At 41.3% G+C, this 27,379-nt stretch overlaps 1 protein-coding gene and 1 long non-coding RNA gene across 21 annotated transcripts; one reads left to right on the top strand and one right to left on the bottom strand.

Moving 5' to 3' along the window:
- The first annotated feature begins 10 nt into the window (after positions 1–10).
- LOC6553257 (synapse-associated protein of 47 kDa) lies at positions 11–27,367 on the top strand. Of its 20 annotated transcripts, none has more exons than XM_026976999.1 (11): positions 11–509; positions 908–1,266; positions 10,424–10,471; positions 16,954–17,202; positions 19,489–19,586; positions 19,903–20,003; positions 20,063–20,337; positions 20,399–20,517; positions 21,280–21,585; positions 24,563–24,809; positions 24,996–25,594. In XM_026976999.1, exons 2-11 carry the CDS (start codon positions 1,052–1,054, stop codon positions 25,036–25,038), a joined length of 1,701 nt encoding a protein of 566 aa, XP_026832800.1. In that variant the 5' UTR covers positions 11–509; positions 908–1,051; the 3' UTR covers positions 25,039–25,594. The 20 variants fall into 20 exon arrangements, 17 of the variants coding, with proteins under 17 accessions (XP_026832800.1, XP_026832796.1, XP_015009818.1 ...); XM_026976995.1 differs by having other exon boundaries at positions 903–1,266; XM_015154332.2 differs by having other exon boundaries at positions 764–1,266.
- LOC26526442 lies at positions 15,759–16,167 on the bottom strand. The gene is made up of 3 exons (XR_003407681.1): positions 16,128–16,167; positions 15,854–16,059; positions 15,759–15,801 (listed from the first exon to the last, which is right to left on the bottom strand). It is a non-coding gene; the product is annotated as an uncharacterized LOC26526442 (long non-coding RNA).
- Positions 27,368–27,379: the final 12 nt, after the last annotated feature.

The raw sequence follows: 27,379 nt of genomic DNA, 5'->3' as shown, positions 1-27,379 counted from the left end.
AGCATATCGATAAGCTGCGCAGTTATCGAGCTACGTCAGTCAGCTGTTCGATGGGCAGCACTGGCCGACAACCAACCGAAAATATTCATTACTGGTGCGCAGTTGTTGTTTCCACGGACGTGTCAATTGTTTGTCTAATTGCGCCAGCAGCAGCAAAGCGACGCCAAAACACACATGCGCATTCCAGCGCACAGACCGCCCACCCACGGAAATCGCAATACCATCGCCCCAGCAACGCGGAGGAGGGGGTGGACTCCACTTCCAGGGAGAAAGCCAACGCACGCATACAAGAATCTGAACTGAATCTGAGAATACCAATCCGAATCCAAGAGAGCCAAGACGACACTCCAGCTCGGTATTTGAGCCATCGACATTCCGCTGCTCCGTCAGTTTTCAGAGGACCTTCGAAGTGGGCAGCCGAAAATCCAAAAGTCTCCTGGCAGCGAGCGAAAAACCAAAGAGAAAAAATAAGCAAAGCTAAATCTAGTTGGCAGAGAAAAGCTCAAGTGGTAATTGGCTGCGACTCAAATTACTTTAGTTGTGAAAATAGCGAAAAACTATTAACCAAAAACAAAAGAAACTCGAGCGTGGCGTGTGTCCATGTGGAAAATCGATCGAATCGCAGAGTATTTATCGTGTAATTGTGCCCAATAGCCACGCAATTCCCAGTCCGTTTTATTGATTTTCCCCACCGCCTCGCCAAGTAGCAATAAAAGCCATTCTTTTCCCTTCCATCTCGACCATCTGTCCAACCCAATTGCAGCGTGCAAAATTCAAATTTCAAGTTAAATGCGAGAATTTACATAACGCCGAGCGTTGAAAGTGAAACTTCTGTGGTGCGAACGAAACACTGAAAGAAAGGAAACCCCATTACAGGACATTCTATCTCTGCCCCTGCCCAGTGTAGTAAAAGTTGGAGCGCCAGGAGCGGGAGAGCAGTGGAAGACCGTGAGAACCGTGAGAGCAAGCGAACCTAGAGAGCGTTGAACGTGCGCACGTCTTCCCAGTCAGGACACACCACCAATCCTTGAAAGAATCAGCAGGAGCCAACATGTTTTCGGGCCTAACAAATCAATTCACCTCGCTGGTGGGCGCCGTTAAGGGAGGCGCTGGCGATGAGGATGTCCCTGCGCCCACAGGAGATGCGCCCGCGGCCGCTCCAGCAGCATCCACATCCGTGGAGGCTACAGCCTCCTCCGCTGTGGATCCGGAGGCAGCAGCCGCCGCCGGTGGCGAAGGACTCGAGGGCGAGGAAGCTGGCAAAAGGTGAGTGTGAATCGTACAGTGCGCCCTGGGTAATCCTTCGGCCCATCTTTCTAGTCTTCCGTGACTGTGACTCCGAAATCCTGACTTTAGTCGACCTGACATGGCGTGCCAAAGTGACCTTGCTATTTGTACCTTTTAACATTTCGCCCGATGGAGCTCCTGCCCTCCTGGCAATTGCTCCTTCACGGCACATTCATCATTGTTTTGACACACTCCGTTTATCCTGCATTCTACGTTGCATTCCGCACGCGCTGACGTGACTGAACATAATTGCTTAAACTGAAATCCAAATGCCCGATAATTTCGCTCCCATATATATCCTGTATGGCTCCGTTTCCTTTCGAAGAAGTTGCCTTTTTTCCCTGAACATTTATGGCTAGCAATTTCGATTTAAAAATGCAAAGAAAATGGCTTTTAAATGATTCGTGGAACGGCGAATTGCGGCTGGCTTTTTAATTGTTCAAATGTAGGGGTCTTCTGTTAATTCAAATATGGACTTTAAGCTTAAAGGTGTCTCATATATATTTTTGTTATTTAAATAGTCACAGAAACTTCGTTGAGCTGACATATGTATTACTTTGTATGCAAGTACCAATCGAAATTATTTGCCCTAATTCTGTTGACCAAAGGAAATTCCTTGAACTGTCAAAAAACGGAAAGGAGCAACTCTATGCTTACAAGCTTCCGACAGTTTTCTTCGTCTCCTTCGCTTGGAATGACTGATAGTACTGCCCTATTTCTTTTCGACCTCACCGTATCATTTGACCTCGTCCCCCTCGCTTCCTCAGGGTACTTCATCAATCTCTGGGAAGCATTCCACACCCAACTTTTGTTGAGTTTCATTTAACACACAAGAGGGTAAGCAATGGTTACTGCCGTTTCAGCCTTCGTTTACGGAAATAAATGAAAGTAAATTCCAATTATCCGGCTGAATTTTGGACAAGTTAAGCCCGATGCGATGGCCCCTTAATGCCACAAGTTGCAGGCTAATCCTCAAGATCAGCCAAAGTCAACTAACGTTGTTTTTCACTTAATTCAGCTCATTAATATTTAATTGTGCGAGTGTGTGCTGGATGCCAGGATGTCAATCCGCGGCACGTTTTTCCAACCAGCTGCTAACAGCTGGTGTAGTCGTTGTCGTCGTTGTTGTCTTTGAAACCCAAGTCCGTGATGTGTCACGCCTTTTCAACGGCCCGCCGTTCTCCTTCCGCCCCGCAAGTCCTTTCACTATCAATTGACATTGACGAGTTGGACCACCTTCGTGTTGTTCTTTGTATCTCGTCTTTAGGTTACTCGTTTTGTTTTTTGTACGTTCCAATGAAAATAATTTGCACGTGGCTCCTGCATAACCACAAAATGTTGAGTCATTCGAGCTGGCGGCTGTCCCTCCGCCGCGCTCGGCTGCTTTCAGCACTCGTACACTCTGGCTTTTTGACCATCTTTCTGTGTGCGAAATACTGTCACCCATGTCGTGGGGGAGGTGGGGGGGTGGAGTGTTTCAAGGGGGCGGACTGGGAGGCAGGAGGCAGGAGGCAGGATGTGTTCCTTTTGGTGGTTGCTTTCCAGTTTCCAGTTGACTTTTGCTCGTTTTGCGGATCGATACGAGAGAGCCGCGGGAAAGGACGCTCTATGCTTCTCTCTGCGAAATGTGCACATGTGATGTGGCCACAGCGAGTAGAAACGACGTTGTTGCCCGCTCTGGAGGATTTGCTACTCCTCCTCCGCCTCTTTTCCTCCTCCTGCCCCGCCCCCTTGTTGTCCTTTTGTCAGCCTATTTAATAATTGTGCATTCAGAAAACGTGTGTGCTGGCTTGTTGCCTGTCTTTACGCCTGTCCCCCTGCCAATGTCGTTTTCATTTCCTCGCTCGCCAATCAGCGTAAATCTCTATAATTTTCAAGGAATTAATTTATTTAATTTTCGCTGTCATGCATATTGAGTTGCTCATATTGCGAAGGGGCGGGAATTTAGCCCAAAAATCTGAAAATACCCCATTAGGGCTGCCCGAAAAAGTAGGCTATGCCGGAGTAAGAAGCGAATGCATCGCCACCCATTAGTCAAGCCCTACCAATCTCCACCTGTACATGCGCTTCCTCGCTCCTTTTCTGATTTTTTCTCTGCCTTCGCCAGGGCCAAAGTTGTTGGCGCTTTCAAGGACATTTGCACTATTTGCACTTGCTCTCTGCGAGTGTGTCTGTGTGCGTGTGCCCTTGCCTTTGTTGCTAAAATTATGCCAAAATAAAATGAAAACAAATACGGAGCGAAGCGAACTGAAAGGGTACGTGTTACATTTCATCTTGCGCACAAATTGCTTGGCAAACAAGCTGGACAAAGCAAAAGTACGCAATGCATTCTTAACGTCGCTTGACACAATTTACTCACCAACAATAACAGCAACTCTTGATTGCTGGCAAGAAGTTGACATGCCAGTCGGGTCGGGTCATCATTAGGCACACATGGAGCAAGGCGAGGGCAAACAAAAGTAAAGAATTAAATATCTGCACATGTCGCTTGGTGCTGGCCTGATTGAAATATGTTCTCTATATGTAAATAGGTATGCCGAGTTCTATTCAAATTATATAAATATTACATTTGTGCCAATCCAAGTCCGGCTGAGACTTGCCTTCCCTTTTCTTTTACCTTCCGCCCACCTGGAGACGGCAAACATAATAAAATCAAAGCAACGGCCTCAAAATAAATAAATAAATACGAGTCGGGCGAAATGGAAAACCCACAGAAATTTATCGAGCGACATTTGGCCTCCCGAACTGAACACACACATTTCCCAAGGATATAAAAATATAAATAACAGAAAACGAAACGGTCGGCGGGAATCCAATTGAAACGCTGCCAAGCCGAATGCAAAAAACCCCACAGGCTACTTAAATTTAAAGGCGGTATTAAAATTTCATGTCAAGGCAGGACACCGCCGGACACATCGCCATTTGCCAGGACATCGCGTGGGCGCTAACGACGCCTTGTGTCCGAGCGCTCGCCATTTGACATTTGCCAGCCAAATTAACGCCCTGGCCCCAAAAGCAGCCAAACAATCTCTGTGGTCAGCACCTCCTCCTCCACACGCTGCAATTTCTGTTCGGTTCAGCAGGACCTTAATTGCCGCCTGCGCCCTGGGTGGGTCCTGTCCTGAAACTATTTGTTTTGTGTATTTTTTCAGCTGTCGCTTTTAATTCAATTTATTCAATCTTTTTCTGGTGCGGCATGGTGTGCTTATTGTTTGCACCACGAATTAATATTTATGCCTTTGGGTATTTGCTACGTGCTAAATCATTCGCCCCATATAAATAGTAATTTTTATGTAAATTTGTTGTTTGCCACACGAGTTTTTCAGCGCCTAATTGCTGGCCAGCGAATTTCCCACGCCCACTCAATGAAAAGGGTTGATTAACATTGCGTGCCTTCAATTTCCAGAATGATTAATACTTCATTTAGTAATACTATTCTATTTTTAGTGATTTTTCATTCATAAAACTTGATAGTTTTAATATAAATAAAGCCAGATATTTATACCCGTTACTCGTCTGATGACGATGCAAAAATTAAAAAAAAATTTCCCAAGGCTGAAGTTCTATACACCATAATTCAACTTATCTTTATCGGATTTTGATTCTCTAAAACTCTGCATTCAAACTTAAAAATTAATTTTTTTGTAATTTTTTTTTGATGTTATGCTGTTGAAGAAATTCAAAAAATTAAGAAATGTCCCAAGGCTTGAGTTCTGTGCTCCATAACTCAACTTATCTTAATCGGATTTGAAAGTGGCATATCTCTAAATGTTTCTGGCGCAATTCTCTAAAAATATTAATCTTGATCAGTATCAATAGCTGAGTCGAACTGGCCATGACCGTTTGTCCGTCCGCCTGTCCGTATGAACGCCATGATCTCAGGAACTACAAAAGCTAGAATGTTAAGATTAGCATGCAGCTTCCAGAGACCTAGACGCAGCGCAAGATTGTTTCCAAATGTTGTCACGTCCACTCTAACGCCCACAAATCGCACAAAACTCTCACACGCACACTTTTAAAAAATTGTTAAGGTGTTTTTTATTGTATTACTTTTTCCCCAATTTCTACCGGTATTCCAAAAAATGTTTAAATTTCTCGTTTGCACTTCCACAAGCTGAGTAACGAGTATCTTATAGTCGGGGAACTCGACTATAGCATTCTCTCTTGTTTTTATTATAAAAATTATTCTTAATAACTTGGTATTTTTCTGCATTTGCCATCTATTTCGTGATGTGAAATGTAGATAATTGGCCACGCAGTGGCTCCACTGCTAATCAGAGGCCATCAAAGTGCCCAATCAGCTTAACACCGATTTTTATAGATCCACCTTTTGACCCCGACACGTTGGTGCTGTTCGTGCCACTTCTGCCACACCAATTGGCGGTCAATTATGCCGAAAAGCAAAGTGGGCCAGAGGTCTTGCCAAACGGATTTTTATGGCCCTGCACGCAGGAGCAGTGAAACCGAAATATCGGCAAAAATAAAATTTAATGCTCCTCGTAAAGTGACCCCCTAAGTTGGCCAAGGTGCGAACGACGCAGATGGACCATCTGCCTGGCCCGATTTAAAGCGCAATGAAATCAGGACACGGCAGGAACATATGGAAATGTAGGAAATCGGGTGGGAAACATATGTTAGCAGTTGGTCTTTTGCTCGAATAAAGATAAATGGAAGTCCGCAGGATGGGAAAGTGCACGACCGGAAGTCAACTAAAGCGAGGCAAGGCAACCGGAAGGCCAGTCACTGGTAAAAGTCTTTGTGCTGCTCGAGCCCATCACGATAATGTTGCCATGTTTCCATGTTGCCAAGTTGCTGGGCCTGCTCCAGACGCAGACGATGATAAAGTCGCGTTAAGAGCCAAGACAAGCGCTGGCAAAACATAAATATTAACGGAGCGCGGAAGTGACAGGCCAACCGGGTAATGGCAACAAACGATGCAACAGACGCGGGAGGAGCCACATCCGGAGAACAGGATGCGTGGGATTTTGTGTGTGCGTGTGTTTGGGTGGGCGCAGCACGCACACACATAAAAGCCAGCGGGCAGGTCTCGCAGGACCAGGACTTGCGTCAAAGTAGCAAATTACGGCGTATCGTAAAAACGGCAGCCAGACTACGTGCTTTGTTTCTATTTCCCACTGTCCTCGCAGCATGAGAAATGCTCTGCCAAAAACTTTGGTGGATGTCAGAAGGCTGGCATCCCTATATTTATGGCCGCGAGTGTGCGACTGGCACGTCTAAACTTCGAAAACTAGCTTTCATCTGGTTGAGTGGCTTAAATTGTTTGTTTGCAATCTATGTGTTGCATCCTTTTGGAAAGATATCTTAATGAAATGGTAAAAAGGGATTTAAAATTTTGTAATTTTATAATAAACTGTATTAGTTGGCTTTTAAGAATATTAATATTTTAAACTGAATCCAAGTTCCCTGGATTATCTGTTTAAACGCCCCTCATCTGCGCCACTTTGTAGCAGTGAGTGCACATTTCCAGTGCTTATCCAACTAAGCAAATGGTTGTAGATATCACACTTCATTCCCCCTCGTCCGTAATCCCTGTTGGGCTCCTGTCAGTCACAGTCATAAAGCCAGTGGTTCCAGCAAATAAACCGCCTCTTCAGTAATATTTAAAATTTACATAAAACCCGCACGCTCTATAAAATACCAAACAAAAAAAGAATAATACAGCCGAGCAAAAGTAGAAAACATCAGCGTTTGATAAGCCACCCACAAGATGGAAACATTTGAGACTGCGAGGGTTGTATTTGCATTGCGTTAATGGCAGCTCTGTTGCCAGTGCTAATAGCCAGACCCAATTGCTCATATGTCTGGTTCTGGCCCCCATTCTGATGTGGTGTGTGATGATTTGGTCGAGTGTAAAACACATAGCCCCAAGCTTTCACAACGGCCATTTTGTTTTGTGCTGTGCTTCATAAATTTCTGCCTGGCTCTGCAGTTGAAATTTATGGCTGGGCTTTTTCGGGCTCCTGCCTAATCACGGTGACGGGGCGTATACGTAATGCCGAGTGTAGGTGGCGTCCAACAGGACAACTCATTGTCTCTGGGCATCAATTCAGGTCTTTTATTGGCGGAACAGCCTTTGGCTGGCTTTTGTTTCCCGCTGGCCTAATGCAATTCCGTGACTGAAAGTGGCGCAAGAAACGTGTATGAAAAACACGCGTAATTCAATTTCAGCCTTGGAAGCTGCAGCGGCAAGATGGCTGGGGCTGGACTCCTTTGGCAGCCACGTCGCCAAGAATTCAATTTTCGGTTTCGGATGCCGCCACCCGCGAAGCAACGTTAACGTGCGCAATTAATTCTGTCAACAACAGGCTTCTAAACGTCTACGAAAATGGCTCGTGGCCATGGTTTTTGCGACACGTTTTTCTACGTCGCGCAATTTGCAATTTAAATGGTACACCAGCAGCGGTACAAAACTGCCATTTCAACTCTTTCGGGTTAGGTCCTCGATTTTAATCCAATTTTGGGGACCTTTTTTGGGGAAATAATATAACTTTTAATGAGCATGGCTTGTGATTTGGACGATTGTAATCAAGTTTCCCGGGAAGCAGTATCCTTGAAAGTTTTCCCCACGGCTTTTCAATAAACAAAATTACTCAACTTCACTGCTAATGACATTATCCAATCTTATATTTTCGCTTTTCGCAGCTTTCAAGCTCCCGATAACGCAATCCTTTAAGTGAAAATTCACACATTCCATGGCTGTACGTGACAGGCAAAACCATTTACTTAGCAAATTTTCGTGCCCAACGGCCTGCTTAAAAGGTTTCTGACTTTATCTACAAATGGCTGTCAAACTTTTCCGAGCGATATTAAAGCCTTGCCTCCCCTGCTTTTTGGATGAAACTTTTTACGGTTTCAACGTTTATAACCAGCAGCCCTTTTCTATCTGAGGAATATCGATTTGGATGTACGTATGGCCAGGAAAATACGTTAAAGAGAAGGTATTTCCACTTACGGACTTGACAGCAGTGGCCGCATACCGGAGTCAAAGCATTTCTTAATTAAATGCGACCTCCGCCTGCGACCCTTTTGCATTAGCTCAGGGTCAACCCATCCTGCCATATTGCATCTTTCATTAAATCGGCTCGATGCTGTGGCTGTAGTGGTGAGTGGTGCAATTCATGCTTTCACCGATTCATTGATTCATTCATTCATTCATTCGTTGATTCGTCTGTGACTCAGCACGTCGTGTGTTGTGCAAGTTGGCCGTTAATTGAAAATCGCAAACGGCTTAGTCCTTCCATTTGACTCTGGCTCTTCAAACAGTTTGCTTTGTAATTGAGTAATGAAATATGCCAAGTCACACACTGCGAAACGAACACAGTTGCGCCTGCATAACAATTAAGATAATACGACTAGGGGGCCAACGAAGTGACAGTGAGAAGGATTGCTGCGGAATGTGTGCTTAAGGTCAACACGTTGCTGCATCGTGGCGCAGTCCTTGGATGCTTCATCGCAGGGTGCGGCAGTCGGGATTACGCGGCGTATGAGCAGCATTCGTTGCCAATTCGAGAGCACTAAAGGCGGCAATAAAAAACTGTTGCCTACTTAGCGGGGCTTATTTCCAGAATGTATCCATATTGGTCCATATGCTTATTGATTTCGCTTCTATAAGACCATTCTGTGTGTATACTTGTTTTCGTACTCCTCCGACCATCCACTATCCGTATGCTTGGGTCGGCTCCAATCATATTCCACTTGAAGGGCATGCATGTTTTGCTTTCTTTATCAAGCGCAATAACCCATTATTATCTCATTAGTTTCAGGCATAACCTCGTCAAAACTAACGCTCTGCCATATGTTCCCAAGTATTGGTGTTGCCATAAGTGGAGCAACCAAATGCAAACAGTGCAGCGTGCACTGAGTGCCGGAGCTCACAACGTGGCGTATACTTAATTAGCCTTATAATGAATGCCATGTTATGTAAAAGGACGCAGGAAGGAAACTCGCGAAGGCGACGATCCTTGCTGCTGCTGCTGCTGCTGCTGCTGTTGTTGCGGCTGACAATTTGCCATAAACATGTTGGTGGGCCGCGAAATAGAGGGGTGCTAGATGAAATGCAGAGCTTCGCTTAATTGAATAAAATTTTCAGTTGCCGCTGAATCGGTTGCCATAAATTACGCATGGGCCACTCCCCAACATTGTCGCTCCAGCAGGAGCAGCAAAACACCACCCACATCCCTCACTGGTTGGCCTTGCTTGCATGCATTTTGTTACATTACGTATACGCGAAGTGCGCCAGCTTAGACTTTTATCTTGGTTGCCCTTTGCAAGTTGTATGCCGTACGAATACGAGTGCTGTTGTTTTGCTATTCAGGGTCTGTATCCTGTATACAGGACATGAGCCGCAAACTGTATGGCATTTTCATTGGGTCAAGGTCAGAGTACGATTTGCATTTTTTTTTCTCCCCCACCTGCCATTCGATACGATTCGATTGGTATTGTTTATCTATACAGTGCTGCTGTCCTTGTCGGCAAATTGCTACATAAATATCTGGAAAGCATCTACACACAATTTCCCCGTTGAGTTGATTTATGTTAAGAAATTCTTTTTCTCCGCTCAGCTGGATACTTGCGAATCTATATGTACGACTGGGCCACGGGGTCCGCTTGAGCGTGAACTTTGGACTTTTATTTCGCTTTCATGTTGCGCCCGGTCCCGTTTCGCATTTGTAATCATATCCTTTGGCTTAATTAGAGGGTCAGGTCAGGAAGCATTTTAGTTTGGCTGGGCGTTTCGCAGGCTTTTCTGCCCCAACGGTTGCCCTGCCCCAACTCGAAATGATCTAATTAATTTGCCTAACACATTCAAAATCGCTCGTGATATATATCTTCATTAACTTAGCAAACTTTTCACTCTTTTTGCAGGTAATTATCCAAAGGCCGAACAAAACCAGACGAAAATTTAGTTTGGGACGGAGGAAGGAAATTAAATAAATTTATCAGGGCTTGCCAAACAAACTCGGCGGGTAACAGAAAATACCATTTCCATGTTACTTTTACTTATTTGTGTAGTTGGTTTTCGTTTAATCCAAACCTGTTTTAATTTACCTAATTGCGAACCCTTCTTGATTCTATTTTTATTTATTTTGATTTACATTCTCATAATTTCTTTTAGACTGCCCAAGTCCACCTCCCTGGTTGATTCATTAGTAACCGAAGCCACGTAAGTTCATTTCGTTTTATTTTTATATTATTATAAGTTTATACTTTCGTAATTATACCTAATTAGAAGCCATTATCCCACTTCTTGGGCCCCAACAATAAACTATTTACCTTTTTTTTCCAACACAGTAAGGGGAAAACTTTTGTTCGCAGTCGTAAAATCATTAGCACAGAAACTTTTTCTCGAACTGAGCCGCGACCACGCCCATTTGGGCCATCAAATCTACCTTTAGAGGGCTAAAAGTAACTAGAAGGGCTGAAACCAAAATCGCCGAGCGAAGTCACATAGCTCGCACAAATTGCTTGCCCGTTGGCTACAAAAGTTGAAGTAGAAGCCACTTTCACATGTGTAGTGACACTTTCAAGAGGACTCGGGGGTCCTTGCAGGTTGGCGAAACTCTGCCAATCGCCGTGGGAAATTCGAGTCGCAAATGTAAGCGCTCGCCCACGTGTTGAGCATTAACTGGCCTTTGTTGGGAGCCCCGTCTTTGATATTCATTTCAAGTTAATTCATCTCAATCAGCTTAAATATCAAGCTAAATAATTCATTTGCATTTTCGGGGCGTGCTCGCCGCGTATAATTAATGCGCATAAAATTCCCAACACTTTGCACCTTTTTGCTACCGGTTTATTTCCGCCACGGGCCTCTGAGCCGCCCCCTGGGCTTTTGGCACACTCACTTGCCATTAAGTTTTTTGATTGAGCGGCAGGACCTTTGCAATTCAGGAGCCAAAGCCCTTGGCAACAATTGTCCCAATCCTTTGCCGTGGGATGTTTATCATTTCGGGGACTGTGCCATTAAATTCGGAGCTATAAATAAATGCGTGTATATCCCTAAATTGAAGCACGAAACAGTTAATCACGAGCCTAGGGATATCCTGCCATTGATGAAGGTAACTTGTTTGACCGTCTATATTTCTATATTTCTCGTCTGACGTTTTCAATCAGAGCCCGCACTTCTGTTGCTGTCTTGTTGAAAAGAACATAGTTGTCTGGCAAACAAATGTATATTTTATTATATATTTTTATTCTAGTATATTAATTTTGTATACATATATACCTTGGCATAATATTATTTTGAACTGCACTTTAAATATTAGATACAAATGGCTTTATACGCGCATTCAGCAAGCATTAGCAAGGGTAAAATCCCTGAAAAAGGTTTGTTTTTGAAATAATAAACAAAAACTCCATTGGCAAGTATCCTGAAAATACGACAAGTGAAGCAAAAAGGACTCTGAAGAGCTGGGTATTAATCCTTTCGGTCCACCTGTCATTTGCATGCAGAATGGTATTTTTCCTTCCGCCTTCCTATTTTTAGACGTTTCCGGCAACTTTTAGTCTAATTAACCTTGCTCAACCGCATTATGTGGGTTATCCTTGAGAGCGGGGCTAAATTCATTTCCAACTCTACTTAAATTGATAAAGTGTCCAACCTCTCACCTTTTAAAATCGTCATACTCGTAATATTTTGATGGGACTTAACCCAAACAGCTATGGATATTTCTCCTAGACTTGCTTTGATGATTATGCTTCTTTGTCGTATTCCCGAGCTTATCGCAGTCGTTCCTTTAAATGTATAAGCTTAGGTGGTCGTTGCCTTTAATGTTGAATGCTCGGTAGTTGCGACAGCCATTAGGCAATCATATTAAGTGGTTTAGACCGGGGGAATGTGAACAAGGCGCCTAATTATTCTAGTACGATAATGTTCAAACGGTGGTTGCTGTTATTGTTTAAGTTGTTTGGTTTGGACCGCGAAACCTGCGGGACGCACTTGTTTTGGCCGTAATTAAACAAGGCATAAGTCAAACGAGCCAAACTTGGGTCTGCTGCAGAAAAAAGGCCCTTTTTATAATCAGCACAAAGTTGGTTTGCTTTTGCGCCATTGTGGGCAAACGGATTTGGCAATATATTAGCAAGCGGCCATTCCGACCGCTTCCGTTGATTGGGCCAATTCCCCCCGCAAAGAGTTTCAATCTCTGTTAGCCAGTTTGTTCATCAATTCCCGCTTTGAATAATTTATTCTGGGCATTTTGCCTCGACTTGCGTTCTCCCATACAGTGGTCTGCATGAATATTTGATAGGCCACTTTCCACCAGATTTTTATGTTTGCGCAGCTCACTTTAATTGAAAATAAAATCAAATAAAAACCACCCAAAAAGTAAATAAAGAAAAGGGAACCATAGGAAAACGCGGAAGAAAAGGCAATTTTAAACGCGATATGAAAATAGAAATCGGCCGAGCATGAAAAGTCAAATGTCAAATGGCGAAATCGTAAGGAAGGCAATCGTGCCGATGGATGGATGACTCACGTTAATGCAGGCGTTTAATGTTGCGTTCATCTTTTATTAATAGCCACACATGACCATGATTATGTAGATGTCCTGCCCGCGGCAACCTGCACCCCGCCACTACCAATTTCCCGCTTGTGGCTGCTTTCCTGTGCTTTCCCGTCTCCCTCTTCATGGACGGGCTTATCCGCCTTCTGTTTACCTGCTCGATGGTAATTTGTCAAATGTGGATTTTTCTCGGCGCTACTTTGCTGGCTGTTGCGCCTCTGACAGAGTGTGGCATTTGCTAAATGGCGAGGGCAGCTTTAAGAGTATCGCAAAATCCGCATTCCAGCCACAAAGTTATGGTAGTTTCCCCAATATGGCGAAGTCGGGTTTCCCCCCAAAACCCTGGCCAATATGAAACAGTTTATGAAATACAATAGTTAAACTGAACTCCAATTCGTGACTGTTGTACCGCCTCTCAGCATAAGCCTACCCTGGGTGGGGTTTCAGATGAAAATGATGATGGCGGAGATCCTTTGGCGGCTGATGGAGTGGGGAAAATGGAAGCTCAGCAGGTGCCTTTAGCCGGGTATCATTTCTTTTTGCTTTATACACGCATTTAGCTTTACTTTCCCTCGCATTATCCACGGCGAATGTAATAAATTTCCTATAAGCATTATCTTTAAATACGGGCCATTGTGTAGCAGCAGCAAAGCGAAAGGGAAGGGGAAGGGGAAGGAGCGACGGGAAGATGGAGGGCTCAACATGACAACGGATTGTGTTGCCATGGTCTTTAGTTATGGCCCATCAGCTATCAGCTCAGCCGTTCGTGTCTTGTTCCGATTTAGACCCTTTGAAACTGGATAAATCTCAACTGGGCGCCAACAAAATCTCAATCCAATTAGAAAATTCCAGTAAAAGGGGGACATGCAATACTTCATAGTACTCCAATTAACGACTGCAATTAAAATGGCCAATTCGCTAGAAGAGCCGTGGAAAAGAGTGCACAAGAATATGGTGCAACTGCAACAGTTGACGCCGTTCTGTGCTGACAATGCAATTTTCGCATCAGAGGATTGGGGATCAACAAGGGATTTTCAGAGAGGGGTATAAAAGTGTCAAGCTGGGTGGCAAACACTGCAAAAACACCAAAACCCCCATCCCACGCCTTCCTGCTCTTTTTGTCACACTTGCACTTCTCCATTTGCAGTTGCAATTGCAGCGAATGCTTTTTCCCACCCAAAGCCACCCACTTTGCTTTTCCCAGACAGGCTGCAATTTACATAAGTGCCATGTGCGTTGGCCGTTGTTTTGTCATTCACTTTTTCGAAGGGAACGACACCATGACTCCACGTCATTGTTGCAATAAAAAAATTGAAGAGTGAAAAGTTCTAGCTGGGAAAATATGCAAAAAATAGAGGTGCAAAAAGATATTCTAACAACACATCGCTGTTTACAATGCTGGCATATTTTGCGTGTAAAGTGGGTTATTTTGAATTCTTAAATTTTCTGTAAGATTTAAGCACAGTATCGTCTGAAAAATTAACAATGGCTACAAATGAAATTTAACTTCATTCAGGAGTTAGGATTCTGACAAATTACAAAGTGAGAAACAGCAGCAGTATTGGTCTTACAAAATAATGGTCGAAAATCGATTGCCGGCGCCTGAAAAACCAATTAATTAGTTTGTGCTGAGCTCCGGATTTATGATGAAGATGTCTGAAGAATTGAGGTCAGCCTCGGCTGTAGAAAATTCACTTCACTCCTTTGTTCCTACTGATTTCTGGCATTGCGGCATGTCGTATTTCTTGTTCTATGTGTTTGCCGCAGCGTCGGCCCGAACTTTTATAATTAAAACTTTTCACGGGAAAAATCTGTCGGCAGGACAAAAAAAATGTAAGCCAAAAAAGAATACTCAAGAGCAGTAGAAAGTCGATATGAACGCGTACCACATAATTAAAGTAGATGGAAATTTATGACTCACACTTGGCAAAGGCAGAGAGTAAGGTAATTCCGCCGGAAATGTCAGTGGACTACTTTAAGAAACCATTTCTCAAGTGAATGTCCATCCACTTATCGGTTTGCTCGTGCTGAGTTATGCAAGGCCCAACTGGGAATCCTTGGAGCCATAAATAAGGCCGGAAACTGTTGCCGCCGCTGTCAGGTTAACAAAACTGCGTAGATGCCAGCCCAGACCCTCAGCATCCTTTTAACCAATGACGAAGACATAAATCACAAAAGGGAAGCCCTGGGAGAAAATATAGAGAAAAAGGGAAGGAGTGCTTCATTGGAAGTCTGGCTCATTGCTAATGATAAGCTCCATAGCGATAGTCGTTGTCGTTCCATATACTGAAATGCCCATCGAGTCGGTTCCCTAATTGGGCTGGCCAACATGGCGTATGCTAGATGCGGCTCGACATATGCTTCTTTAATCTGCTGACCCAGTTGGGTACAAACTTCATTTGCCGCCTCAATTAAGTGCAGTTTGGAAAAAAACTGAATGGGTCCTGGCTGCAGTTTTATTCGATTTACGGCAGCGATTTTTCACAACTACTCTGATTCCGCATCGATGAGCACTCATACAACGCGGCGTATGCGCAATGCCTGTCCACTATTCCGCTGGCCTTGCCCCGTCATAATGAAGCATAATGCACATGGCTGTAAAGATATATAAGTGCAGCCGCGTTACTCGAACCGCATAGCGATTGAAATCCCTTGCTTGTCATTGTGAGTTTTATTCTATTTCCCCTGTATATAGTTCAGCTCGCATTTTATGTGGGAATGTGCGAGTGCTATATCTGCACCACCATCATCATTTATATCCTAGGCTCAAAGGAAGCGTATCCCTCTGCTCATCCTTGTACCGCCGCAGGCAGGGCTTTCAATATTGCAATATGTGCATGGAATATTTGAGCGAGAAAAGCAAAAAAAAGGAAAGGACGAGGACGAGGACGAGGACGAGGACTAGTCTCCAATCGATTGTTGTACTTGGCTGAATAGGACCCCGGAGCTCGCAGTCAAGTAACTTGATCGGAATTCCCCTGTTTTTGGGTAACTGAAATGGAGTTCACAATTTAAGTTTTGTAGGTTGCTACTGTTAAACTTACCTTGGGAGTTAATAGCACTGCACTTTATGCTATTGATTTAAATCCTGGCTTCCAATGTGTTACTTTTGATTCGAATATATATAGAAGTTTGGAGAAAATTAAATAATTTAAACGTGCAACAACGAACAACATAAACCATAAACATTTAAATTTAACGACGGGAACTAAGAGAAGAAGACAAGTTTGACTCTGCTATTCCTCTTGCTCTGCACCAAGGAAATGGAAGATATTACTATTGTTATTAGTACTATGAGCGTATTATTTAAGGACTTACGATGTAGTACTCCAATGGGGCCCGGCAGAGGGGACAAGCCTTGGCGGGGCTCTGTTCGTAGACCTTGCAGAGACAGTTCTTGCAGAATGTGTGCTTGCATGGCGTCTTCACCTGCCGACGAAGCCTGCCCAGACACACAGGACAGCACTCATACATCGCTTCAGCTTCCTTTTTTCCAATTTCTGTTTTCAGGTGATCTTTGTGTTGTTTTAGTGATTGACACAGTGTCGACCTGGGGCGAAGTGTATGGCAAAGCCGCCTCCAATCACATTCTGTAGGCTGGATGTCAAGTATCCCAAAGGCTTGTCAGCTGGCTTTTATTTATGACGGCGTAGAAATGGTTCAATGACTATCAACGTAATGGAAAGGAAGCGAGAATTGGAAATGGGTGCTTTGTAAAATCTTAAGTCTTTAAAAGCCTGTTATGAAACCCCAATCATTAGGAAACTGTTTGGCGTAATCTATAACAAGAGACCCAAGTAGTGCCAATATTTCTTTCTTAAATCTGATGATATTGACAAAAATCTGGCCCAAGCAATAAACAAACAGCATATCGAAAAGAAATCAATTAGTTGCCACCCTGTATGTGCGAGCACGAGCTTCTATATGTATAAGCTCGAGCTTGACGAGTGGAGGCGCCTGCTTATTGTTTGACGTGGTACATTATAGATTTTTATCAGGCCCTTATCCAACGGCACCCACATGCAAGCATTGAATATTGTCAAATTAGGGCAAAGATTGATTGTCATTTTGCCAGTCAGTCACTCAATCGCCAAGGACTAAAGACCCACGACTAATGCTCCTTTCTGTTTGCCATTTTTTACAGCGGATGGCTGGGCAGTGCCAAGGGCTGGCTGGGAAACGCCTCGATACCGTCGATGCCAGCCATGCCGTCGATGCCATCGATGCCGGCCATGCCAGCGATGCCGTCGATACCATCGATCCCGGGACTCCGCAAGGGCGGAGGAGCCGACGGAGCAGAGGGCGCCGAGGGAGCTGTTGCCGGAGAGGGCGGGGCCGCCGCCAGTGGAGCCGTGAGTGGTGGCGAGGATGACGACAAGTCGAGGTATATTAGGTATGGGTGCCAGCTTGACAATGACGGAATTATATACGAAGCAGCCGTTCAATACAAACCAATGCCAAAAAAATTATGAAAGAAGATGAGAAGCGTCTTTGTACTTCAGTTCCCTGTTGCGTCTTTGGTTAACCTCCGTTTAAGCCACACTAAGTTCTTTAGTCTTTTGTTCAACTTTTTTGGGTACCTTTTGTTTGAAGTCTCAGGCGAAACGTTTTCCTCCCTCTAATGGAAGGAATACGAGCAAAGGCTTAAGTTTTCCTTGGTTTTCATTTACAATTGGTTTGCGTAACCGAAAGTTGAAGCCTTTTCCACACGATTTACTTTAATACCTACCCAAATACACACGAGTTTCTCTTATAGTATATTATAACTATTTACGATTTACCTACATACTCCACATTAAAGGAAACTCGTTTTCTTTCATATATTTAGTTGAGATATTGTTCCGCATTTCCACATAACCTATATATTTATATACCCATTTATTTGCTATACACGAATTTTCTTGTGCTGGTTCAAGTTTCACTATTTCACATATTAATAACTTTTTGTACAAATCAAATATGATCTGTCTCTCTATAAATTTCTATATCTCTCAACCTATCTACCTCTCCCATCTGTAAAACAGTACAACATCTTTAAATCGTTCAAACGTTTTTGTATATAAAAGTAAATATTTAAACCCACCTGAAATTGGCTTACGAAAACACAAAATTTTGTCCCTTTACGAGAGTTAGAAAATATTTTTATTTCCTGACTTTGGATATGTTGAGCGTTCACCTAAAAATTTAACAATACTATAAGCTATCTTGTTATATAGTACGGAGCATAAAAACTATTTTTTAGTGTAATTTCTGATATATATCTGTAAGTGGTAAGTTGAATATTTTTCTAGCCTTGAAAATGGACACAATTTTGAAAAAGAAAAAACAATAACAAAAAAATCAAAAACTGAAATTACCATAACTCATTTCATTCAGCTCATGATCAAGTACAATTTCCATTTGACTAGGTCAAACCACTGAATCGTTTTCTTCTTCAACACCAAACACATAAACCATACAACATACATTTAGCAGTCCCATTTGATATTTTCTATTAATTAAAAACATTTCGCTTCTATTAATTTCTCAAACGAGTCGAAATAAAAAATGTTAAATCCTCATTTTCTCGACATTAACAATTGCCCAAAGTATCAGATTCCATCATTTTTGAGCGGCCCATCGAACCAAGTCAAGGAAACCGAATGAACACCATAAAAAAACTATTTGGAACCAAGTCCTTCGTCTACGTATAGTAAAACCAAGCTCAACCCTAATTGTTGTTGGTAGATGTGTATCACTGTCCTTATTTCGATCATCATCAGTACCATTATCATTGTGTTTTCATTTCATTGTCTCGATTCCAAACTCATCTCGCTGTGTTGCTGTGTAGCCTTCCCTCTTTGTACCAGTTTCGTTTTTCATGTCCTTATTTTTTCGTGTAGCAGCTAAAAATTACCATCTCCCAGCTCGATAAATGTCTGTCTTTCGCGGGGACCGGCTTTAAAATTCAGAAATGGAAAAGTATGAATCCGTGATGCTAATGATGCTTATCAGTCCTCGCATGACTTCTTAGTGTGCCAACCCATTTGGAATTCACTTTGTTCCACTCACTTTTAGTTGTGCCCCTGTAGTATTCGTTTTTGGCATCATTCATCCTGACATTCATATGAGATTTGTTTATTTCATATTGCATTCACGAATCAAACTGAAAAAAACAATATAAATAAATAGCTGTATACAAAAACATAAATACGTGTATATATACATAAGCGTTTTAAAATAAGCGAGTACAAAAGATTTTTTAAATGTAAATGAACCCAAAATGTAAGATCATTAGTTAAAGATCATTGAACATGAGGAAATTCAAATTAATATTCGAATAATGAGAACAAGATCATTTGATAAGAGAGACAGAACCCTAAACGAAAGTCTAGTAGATTTTTATGTTCAAAATATGGCACGCTTAATAGTTGTTGATGCATGGTTTATTGAATATGGTATATTTATTATTTCTGTATGGTTACTATTGAGTGCATTTCAGGCATGTTTATTAAGTAATTCTTACCTACTTATGTGTTAAGTTCATTTGGCATGCTGCCTGCTGCATGAGTTGTTCTTGGAGCTTTTCACAATAACTATATGAATACTCAAACGATATGGAAATGGCAAAACCATTCACACTTTGTTTTTCTGCTCCCTCTCTTTTTACTCCGCTTCACATCGAACGCCGCAACTGCAGCGCCACGGAGGGCGCCGACTCGCATCCTGCATCGGGCGGTGGCACGCCCACCGGCGACGAGGGTCAAATCGGACAGGGTAAGGGCGATGAAGTCAAAAGTACGTGTCACACTTTGATTGGTACCCAAATTACAAGAGACAACTTCAAACACATTGTGCTAAATGTCGATTCAATGTCAACTCCAATTGCCAATTCAAAAAGATTGAGATAGAAAGCGGTGACAGGTTACTAACCCCCAGTTACAAGTAGTTTGAAATAACCCAGTACTCCCGCTCCCCTCTCACTCAATCCCCCAGTGAAACGTTTGCTTTGTAGTCTAGTTTAGTTTAGTTCTGTTGGTAGCAAGTCCCATTTGGGCTGATTGTCGTCAGTGGAGTGAAACTTATCGCATCCTGATTTGAATGTATCCGACAGTTACCACAAAAGTAACACAGCAGGCCAAACACTTTGGGTCCTTCTTGTCATCGGCCATCAGCAAGGCTGGCAGCAAAATCAAGGAAACAGTCAAGGATAATGTGAGTGCATGCCACTGCTTCAATGGGGCCAATTTCTATTCATTCTCGCCTATTCCCAGACCATTCTCGACTCGTTCAACAAGGAGCAGGAAGCCTTCATCAAGGGCCAGGGCGGCGTGGGCAATGGAGCAGCTCCCTGGATCGGACACGCCAACGAGGCCAAGATCAAGGAGGAAATTCTGGGCCTGTCGCAGGATCGCCGCAACTTCGTGCGCGCCCCGCCCGCCGGCGTGGACTTTGAGTTTAGCTACGACACCGCCTATCCCACGGCCATAGCCATTATGGCCGAAGACAAGGCGCTCGAGACGATGCGATTCGAGCTGGTGCCCAAGATGTGAGTACAATGCTAGAGTTGTCAGGAGCAAGCAATTGATCCATGTCCATTTATTCCCCAGCATCACTGAAGAGAACTTCTGGCGGAATTACTTCTACCGCGTCTCACTGATCATCCAAGCTGCCGAGTTGGGCACTCTAGGCGCCGATGGCGTGGGCCAGGCCTCAAGCGGCGAAGATGGTAAGTTGGTTATAGCTCCTGCTAATCGTCGTCAGCAACGCTGGAAAATATATATAACGCAAAGAGATGCAGGATAAACAGACTGCCTCGCTCACCAAACACTCACACTCGTTATTCGCGCGCTCTCTATCTATCTATCTATATCTATATCTATAACGTGTATCTGTACCTATAACGACCTGCCTATGAACTCTGTCTATCTTTCCTAAGTCTAAGTCTTTCATTTTTGGTTCACTTTAGCCACACGCGCCTGTTTAACTTATGATTTCCTCTTAGTCCTTTTCACACACGCTAGCTATCCAACGTTTTCCGTTCTCTCGCTCTTTCTACCTTAATCTTTAAACATGCCTACTATCTCTCGAGCCTCGATCTAACTAACTTGGCTAGCGTCTGTACTACACCGCCTCAGAGTATGCTCATGTTATAAGTTGAATTAAGCCCCTTGATTTGTATCCGTCCCTCCACCCGCACTGGCTTGTATCGTCGAGGACTCGATTCCTGGTTTTCGGTTCTTCCTCACTCCCCCAACGTTCATCTCAATCGCGTCTCGAATCTCAATTGATAATCGCTCCACGAACGTCGCCAGCCGCCCAGCGCCTCACCTCAAATCGATTTACTTACTGTATTTCCTCTTTTCAGTTTGTTAATTATTACCTTTTTCGTTCTATTATTATTTTTATGAATCCCACCACGAAATTACACTGCGAAATCGAACTTGACAATCGAAATCAATACGAAAACTCAACCGTGTTGAACGATCAGCCAACGAAGTGGTCCCCAAAGAAATTAAATCCAAGACTGTCGAACCAGCCAAGAGCGATTCAAGTCTGAAAGCCATTGCCGAGCAGCCGAAGGCTTTGATTGAGCCGGAGGTGCAGCAGAGCCATGTCCAGGCAGCCAAGTCAAAGGCACATGCCAGCAAAGAGCTGGGCCAGAAGGTCTCCGAATCGGAATTCGTTTCGGATGACTTCCAGGCCTCGAGCGAATCGGACTTGGCTGAGATCCAAGACGGCATGCGCAAGTTGGGCATCGACAGCATGACCCAGCAGGCACTAGCTGCGACTGATGGTAAGAGTTTATATTATGTTAATTCCCTATCAGTTTGTTATTATTGTTATTGTTTCCCTGTTATTTCTTGTCGCTTGAGTTAAGGACTAACATTTTTTGTACATACATGAAATTGATCAAACGAATTTCATTGGTGCTCTGATACACACGAAACATTCATTCATACACATGTCTCTACATACAACATGAGAAAACATTTAGAGTATCTAGTTATATTGCTTAGGCAGCGAGCTTCAGCTCTGATTTCATCTAGACTTTAGAGATCTATCCAGGCACACTCCATTGCCATTTGAGCACAATAATGTCTCTTGTCTGAGTCGCGAATTTGGTTTTCCCAACATCCCATTATCTATTTTGCAACCAAAGCCACACATGAAACTATATACTTTCTTTGTGCCAAACAAACAGAACAAACAATCTAAAACAAACAAAAATGTGTGTACAAATCAAGTGTAAAACCGAACAAATCTCTTTCTTCTCCTCTGCTCTGTTTCTTTCTTTTATGTAAATTACATTTTGTATGAAAATCGTTTTTTCTTATTATATGACAAACAACTCAAGCTCTGGCATTTAATTACTAAAGCGAATCTATCAATTGAAAGTAATATTAAACCAATAAAGAAATCACACAATAAATAAATATAGAAGTAAAGCAACTAATGGATAACAAGAGTATTATAAATTATATAAACACATATAAATATATATCCTGAATTAAATCAAACTCGACAAAGAACTCTCATTTGCCATTTAGCGAACTGCAAAATAATAATATATACATATGTATATGTATGTAACATATGACATATAATTTGATTTCAATTATCCAATAACAGTTTAAGAAAGAGTTAAAGCCACAAACCAAATTTCGAACAAGTTGAGTATGACCAAACTGATCAAGAAATTCTTATATACAACATATATCCTATTGATACAACTTTCGCTCTCTCTTTGCAATTTCGTGCTCCTTTTTATTCAATTTGCAATTCAAGTTAATTTACAAAAATTTAGCTAGATGTAATTTTCGTTGTCTTCCTTCCTTCGATCCAATTATAATTTTGCCTTTTTTCTTTGACACATTTCTCCACATGTTTAAGACTCAAAAACTATATTCTAATCTAGCCGCGACACGAAAAGAACTTCCTTCCTAGCAATACACAAAATTTTCCAAAACTATCTTACCATGAATATCTGATGATGAATTTGTATGGGAAAACATTTTAACAAAACATTTATTTTTCTTCATGTATTTCTTGATTTATTTACGAATCATCTTGCAGAAGATTGAATGGATTAATACAAAAAGACACAACAAAATGCTAAATCTAAATTTCAAAATGCAAAAAAAAACCAACTAACAAAATAAACAAAATTATAAAAAAATACTACAAAATTGCCCACAAGAAAGAAAAGAAATTGTTAAGCGAAAGAAAAAAAGTACTACAGCAACAAAATTATATAAATACTTATAAAGATATTCACTTGACAACAATGAAAATTTGAGTTGAACCCAGTAAAGGCATTATTTATACAAACCGAAGACAGAAAAGCAAAAAAATGTTACTAAAAGACAAAAACCGAAACAAAATTTTGTGTGGTAAGTTAGCAATTGTTGGCTGAATTAAAGCAAAAAATATAAAAGTGAACTATATACAAATTGCAACACGTTTTAGTTGTGATAATTTTTGGTTAAATGTTGGTTTTCAATTGCATAATGTTTCTGTTCAGCAATATTCAATATTGTATTTAGATATTACCCTACAATTCAAAGTAGTTGCAATTTCAATCATTTCCCACTACGCTTCTGTCTGTATCTATATAATCGTTGTGTATGTTTTTAGTATGTGTGTGCAAATTAATTAGTAGTCTTAGTCAACAAAGCTTTGTTTTTAGTTTAGCATTTGCATTATAGTTTACATTAAAGTGCGTGCGTTGAAAAATCAGCGGGGAGGGCAAGAAGAAAGATACCTATTTATACAAATTGGGCGCTTCTTACGAAACCAATTTGCTTTCTTAAACTGCACAATGATAATCCGAATCGGGGATAATTTTGTAACCAATAAAGTCGTTCCTTCTTATGGACCAACTCACCACACAAAATCAATAGAAACTAATTCAAAACGATTGAATTCTCTGGCCAAAAACTATAAACCTCCAAGAAGCCGCATATGACTCAGTTTTTTCCCCTGTTTCTCTCTCTTCATGGCATTTTTGGTTTGATTAATTTTGCAGCATTTGGTTTGCCGGCTTTTATAAAACCTTATATTTGGCCAGCTTCGTCAGTTATTAGGCGTGTAAATAAGAATATTTAATGTAATATGTTCCGTTTGCTTGCTTTTTATGCGTAAATGCTGTAAATACACACTGAATATGATTTTTGTTGTAAACATTTTTGTTAATTGATGGAGTGTGAAGCAACAATAAACCAACAATAAACACAAATTGCAGTTTGGGAACTACAAGCAAGTCATGGACTGGGTATCCTTTGGGTGCACGCTATCCGTTAATTAGTGCTAGATCGACAATGGTGTACAGCCTACCCTATCAATTACTCCTTAAATTGGCCCGACTTTGTTAATTGACCAAGTGAAAAATAAACTAAATTTTCAACTATTTGTAGACGGCTATTATTCAGTTACGGTGCGAATACCCAAACGTATAACAGTGTGTGAAAATCTATGTCTTAGCTATATCCCCAGAGACTAGCCGCAGGTAAACGTAAGCGATGATTAAACTGAGAACAACCATGTACTTGCTTGGGATGGTCACCTAACCACAATTCAATTGCTTGCCTAGACACTTTTGATACTAAACCTATATACCCAAACGCCATATACCAATATACGATATGTGTAAACCATGTATGCTAAACCTATTATATTATTATATATCCGTACATAAGCAGATATCCGTTACCGTGCTGCTAAGCCACGCAAATACTAATCGATATTCTGCTTGTTGCTCCGTCTTTTGCCAGAGGAACAATGGGAAAAGGATCTGGAAGCTGAACTCAAGGACTACGAGGTGGTTGACGAAGGCGGCACTGGAGGCGGAGATGGCGGCGGTGGCGGCGGCGGCGGAGGACGCAGGAAAGGCAGGGAGGCCGGCAAGGACGACGCGGAGGCGGAGGAGGACGAACCGACAATATCAAACTTGCGCACACGCTCGACTAACAACGATTGGGAGGAGTACGCCGATTTAATTGAGGATACCGATGATTTAAAGTAATTAAGAGCTTATATCGTAGTTTCTTCTAAGTTGGCTCTAAGTTTATAACTATCTTTACTTTATCTTTCTTTCCATTCCTTTCTAACCTTGTTTCCTCCTTAATTGATTACCCTAATATTGTTAAACCAAACCCAAAACCGAATCCAAATCTAAACGAAATACAAAACTATTCGAAACCACAGAACTTTGAAGTGCCTAAAGCGCACGATGTTGGGCTATCCATGAGACGAGGCAGTCCCAGCGCTCTCCTAGTGCCGGTGGTCCACAATCCCAGACATTTCCCTGTGGGCTTGCCTTGTGGTGGCCTATTGGAAAAGTTGATTGAGATACCATAGCCCCTAACACGCACTCAATTATTGGCCTCAGAGCAAAGCGTTCTATTCAGTTACGTTCAGACATGATATAAGACACTAAAGCAAAAGAAAACGATTTGATTTAACCTTAACGTTTTAACCGAAAAGTAAAAAGAAAAAACCAATCCCTAGCCAATCCGGTATTTAAATGTAACTACTATATTCTCTTTTATTTGGTTGACACACCGAGTGGCAGCGGTAGAGGGAGTCGTCGCTATTACTTGCCAATTGTTCAGCACACGAAGCATCCGAAATCTGGCAGTCAGTAACCAACCTATCAATAAGTACTTATATAGACACACAACTATGAGAGCAGGCTAAACGAGAAACTGGCTAATGCTATATATGCAGATCATATTTCAATATAGTGACTAACAATTGAGTAAACAAACATGCTTCAAAGGGAAATTTTGTTATTTATATTTATAAATAAATTATATATAAATATATATACACATATATATATACAGATAAATTAATGCATTTGAATTTAATGTGTAAAAATTATTATAATAAAAGTATAGATATAAAATATGTAAAGATACGAGACACCCAAAAAAAAGTTGAATGTTTTAGTTTCAAAATCCTTAAAAGGCTTTTCTTTTCGAAATTTTGAATTCAAATCAAGCAAAATAAAAAAGATAGTAACTTATTAGTTGAGAGCAAATAAGTACCATTCAAACGTATTATTTATCCCTCGATAGTTTGTAGTCAAACAAAAATATTATACACAGAGTAAATTATCATTAATTGATGCTTAAACAACACGTTGAAGAATAAATAAATAACAATGCATATAAATACCAATTGTTTAGCTCAATTTAAGGCGCGCCAACAAGTTTTCTTTTCCGAACGTTTTCAGTTCGAACAAACTTCTTTTGGGATTTTTTCTAAACAACTCTCACCTTGCTGTTCCACTACCAAGACACGAACTTCCTTGAACAAAACTAAAAACAAATTGCCAAAACAATAATACACTGATTGGACTTGAAAGATCAAGAAACTTAAAACGCAATTAATAAATTACAAATAACAAATGAAAAGTAAATGCAATTATAAACAATAAGCAGTTCAAAACCTTTGAAACAAATATATACACATATATATTTATATATTTCACTAGACAAATTTTTATGCATAAACTAAAAACAAAAGAAATTCTATATTATCAATGTTTTTGCTCTAAATGTCTAACTAATTGTTAATAAAACCAAAATAAAATTATTTTCTGCAGACAAACGTTATATGAGAATGAGAAATGCTATGAATGTGTAATTATTTGTTAGCAGTCACGAAATATATGAAGAACATGCGGATGATACGGAAAAAGTAAACGTTATGACATTAAACTGTATATTGTACATTTACTTTTAAACAAATGAAATGTATTTACACGAAACGGCATGGAATATGACAAACTAAAGAAATTTTAAAATTTATATTTACTTTGTGCGTTTTTAAACATGTTGGCGACACAATGACAAGCAAATTAGTGCATAAACCGAACTAATAATAACAATAAATATTAAAAATTAACGATAAATAATGTAATGATGTTGACAGCATATGTATTTTACAAGGCAGAACAACCCAACCCCTAGATCCAATCCTCACCGAATCCTGAAAGATATATCAAACCTCCAGCATTGACTCTCACACACATTTTTTATTGTCTGCAAATAGATTATTATTATTAAACCGTAAAGAAAGCAAAAATTAAATTAATGTTTATGAGCAAAGTTTGTTGAGCAGCATTTCATTAATATACATTGCAAAATGAAGTAAAATATATGTAAATGTACTAATTAAAGTATATCACCCCCGAGACGGAAAACCGAAAAAGTATAATTTAGTTGTTTAATGATTGATAATATTTAGACACCAGAGGATTCCTCGTAGCATCCACCGGATGCAAAAATTGTCAGCAAGAAGCAGAGGCACTCCCTGAAATGCCATAGAACATTTTCCACTCAATGTAAAACCAAGGGCAGAGCGCGGAGTTTCTCTGACGATAGCACCCTGAAAACTAAGCACAGCAAACGGAAAATAAATTAAACATTTTGTGTAAGGTTCGATGACAGAACGGAGGCGACAGCATGAACACGTACGAGTATATACATAATAAATATATATGAGAACAATTTAACGAGATTAAAATCAACTAAAGTAATAAAGGGAAAGTGTATAACTATTAAAACTAACGAAACGCCAAG

This window comes from Drosophila erecta, unplaced genomic scaffold (assembly GCF_003286155.1).
Source record: "Drosophila erecta strain 14021-0224.00,06,07 unplaced genomic scaffold, DereRS2 tig00000000-arrow-pilon, whole genome shotgun sequence".
Classification (NCBI taxonomy): domain Eukaryota; kingdom Metazoa; phylum Arthropoda; class Insecta; order Diptera; family Drosophilidae; genus Drosophila; species Drosophila erecta.
This window is presented reverse-complemented; position numbering and strand designations above follow the sequence as displayed.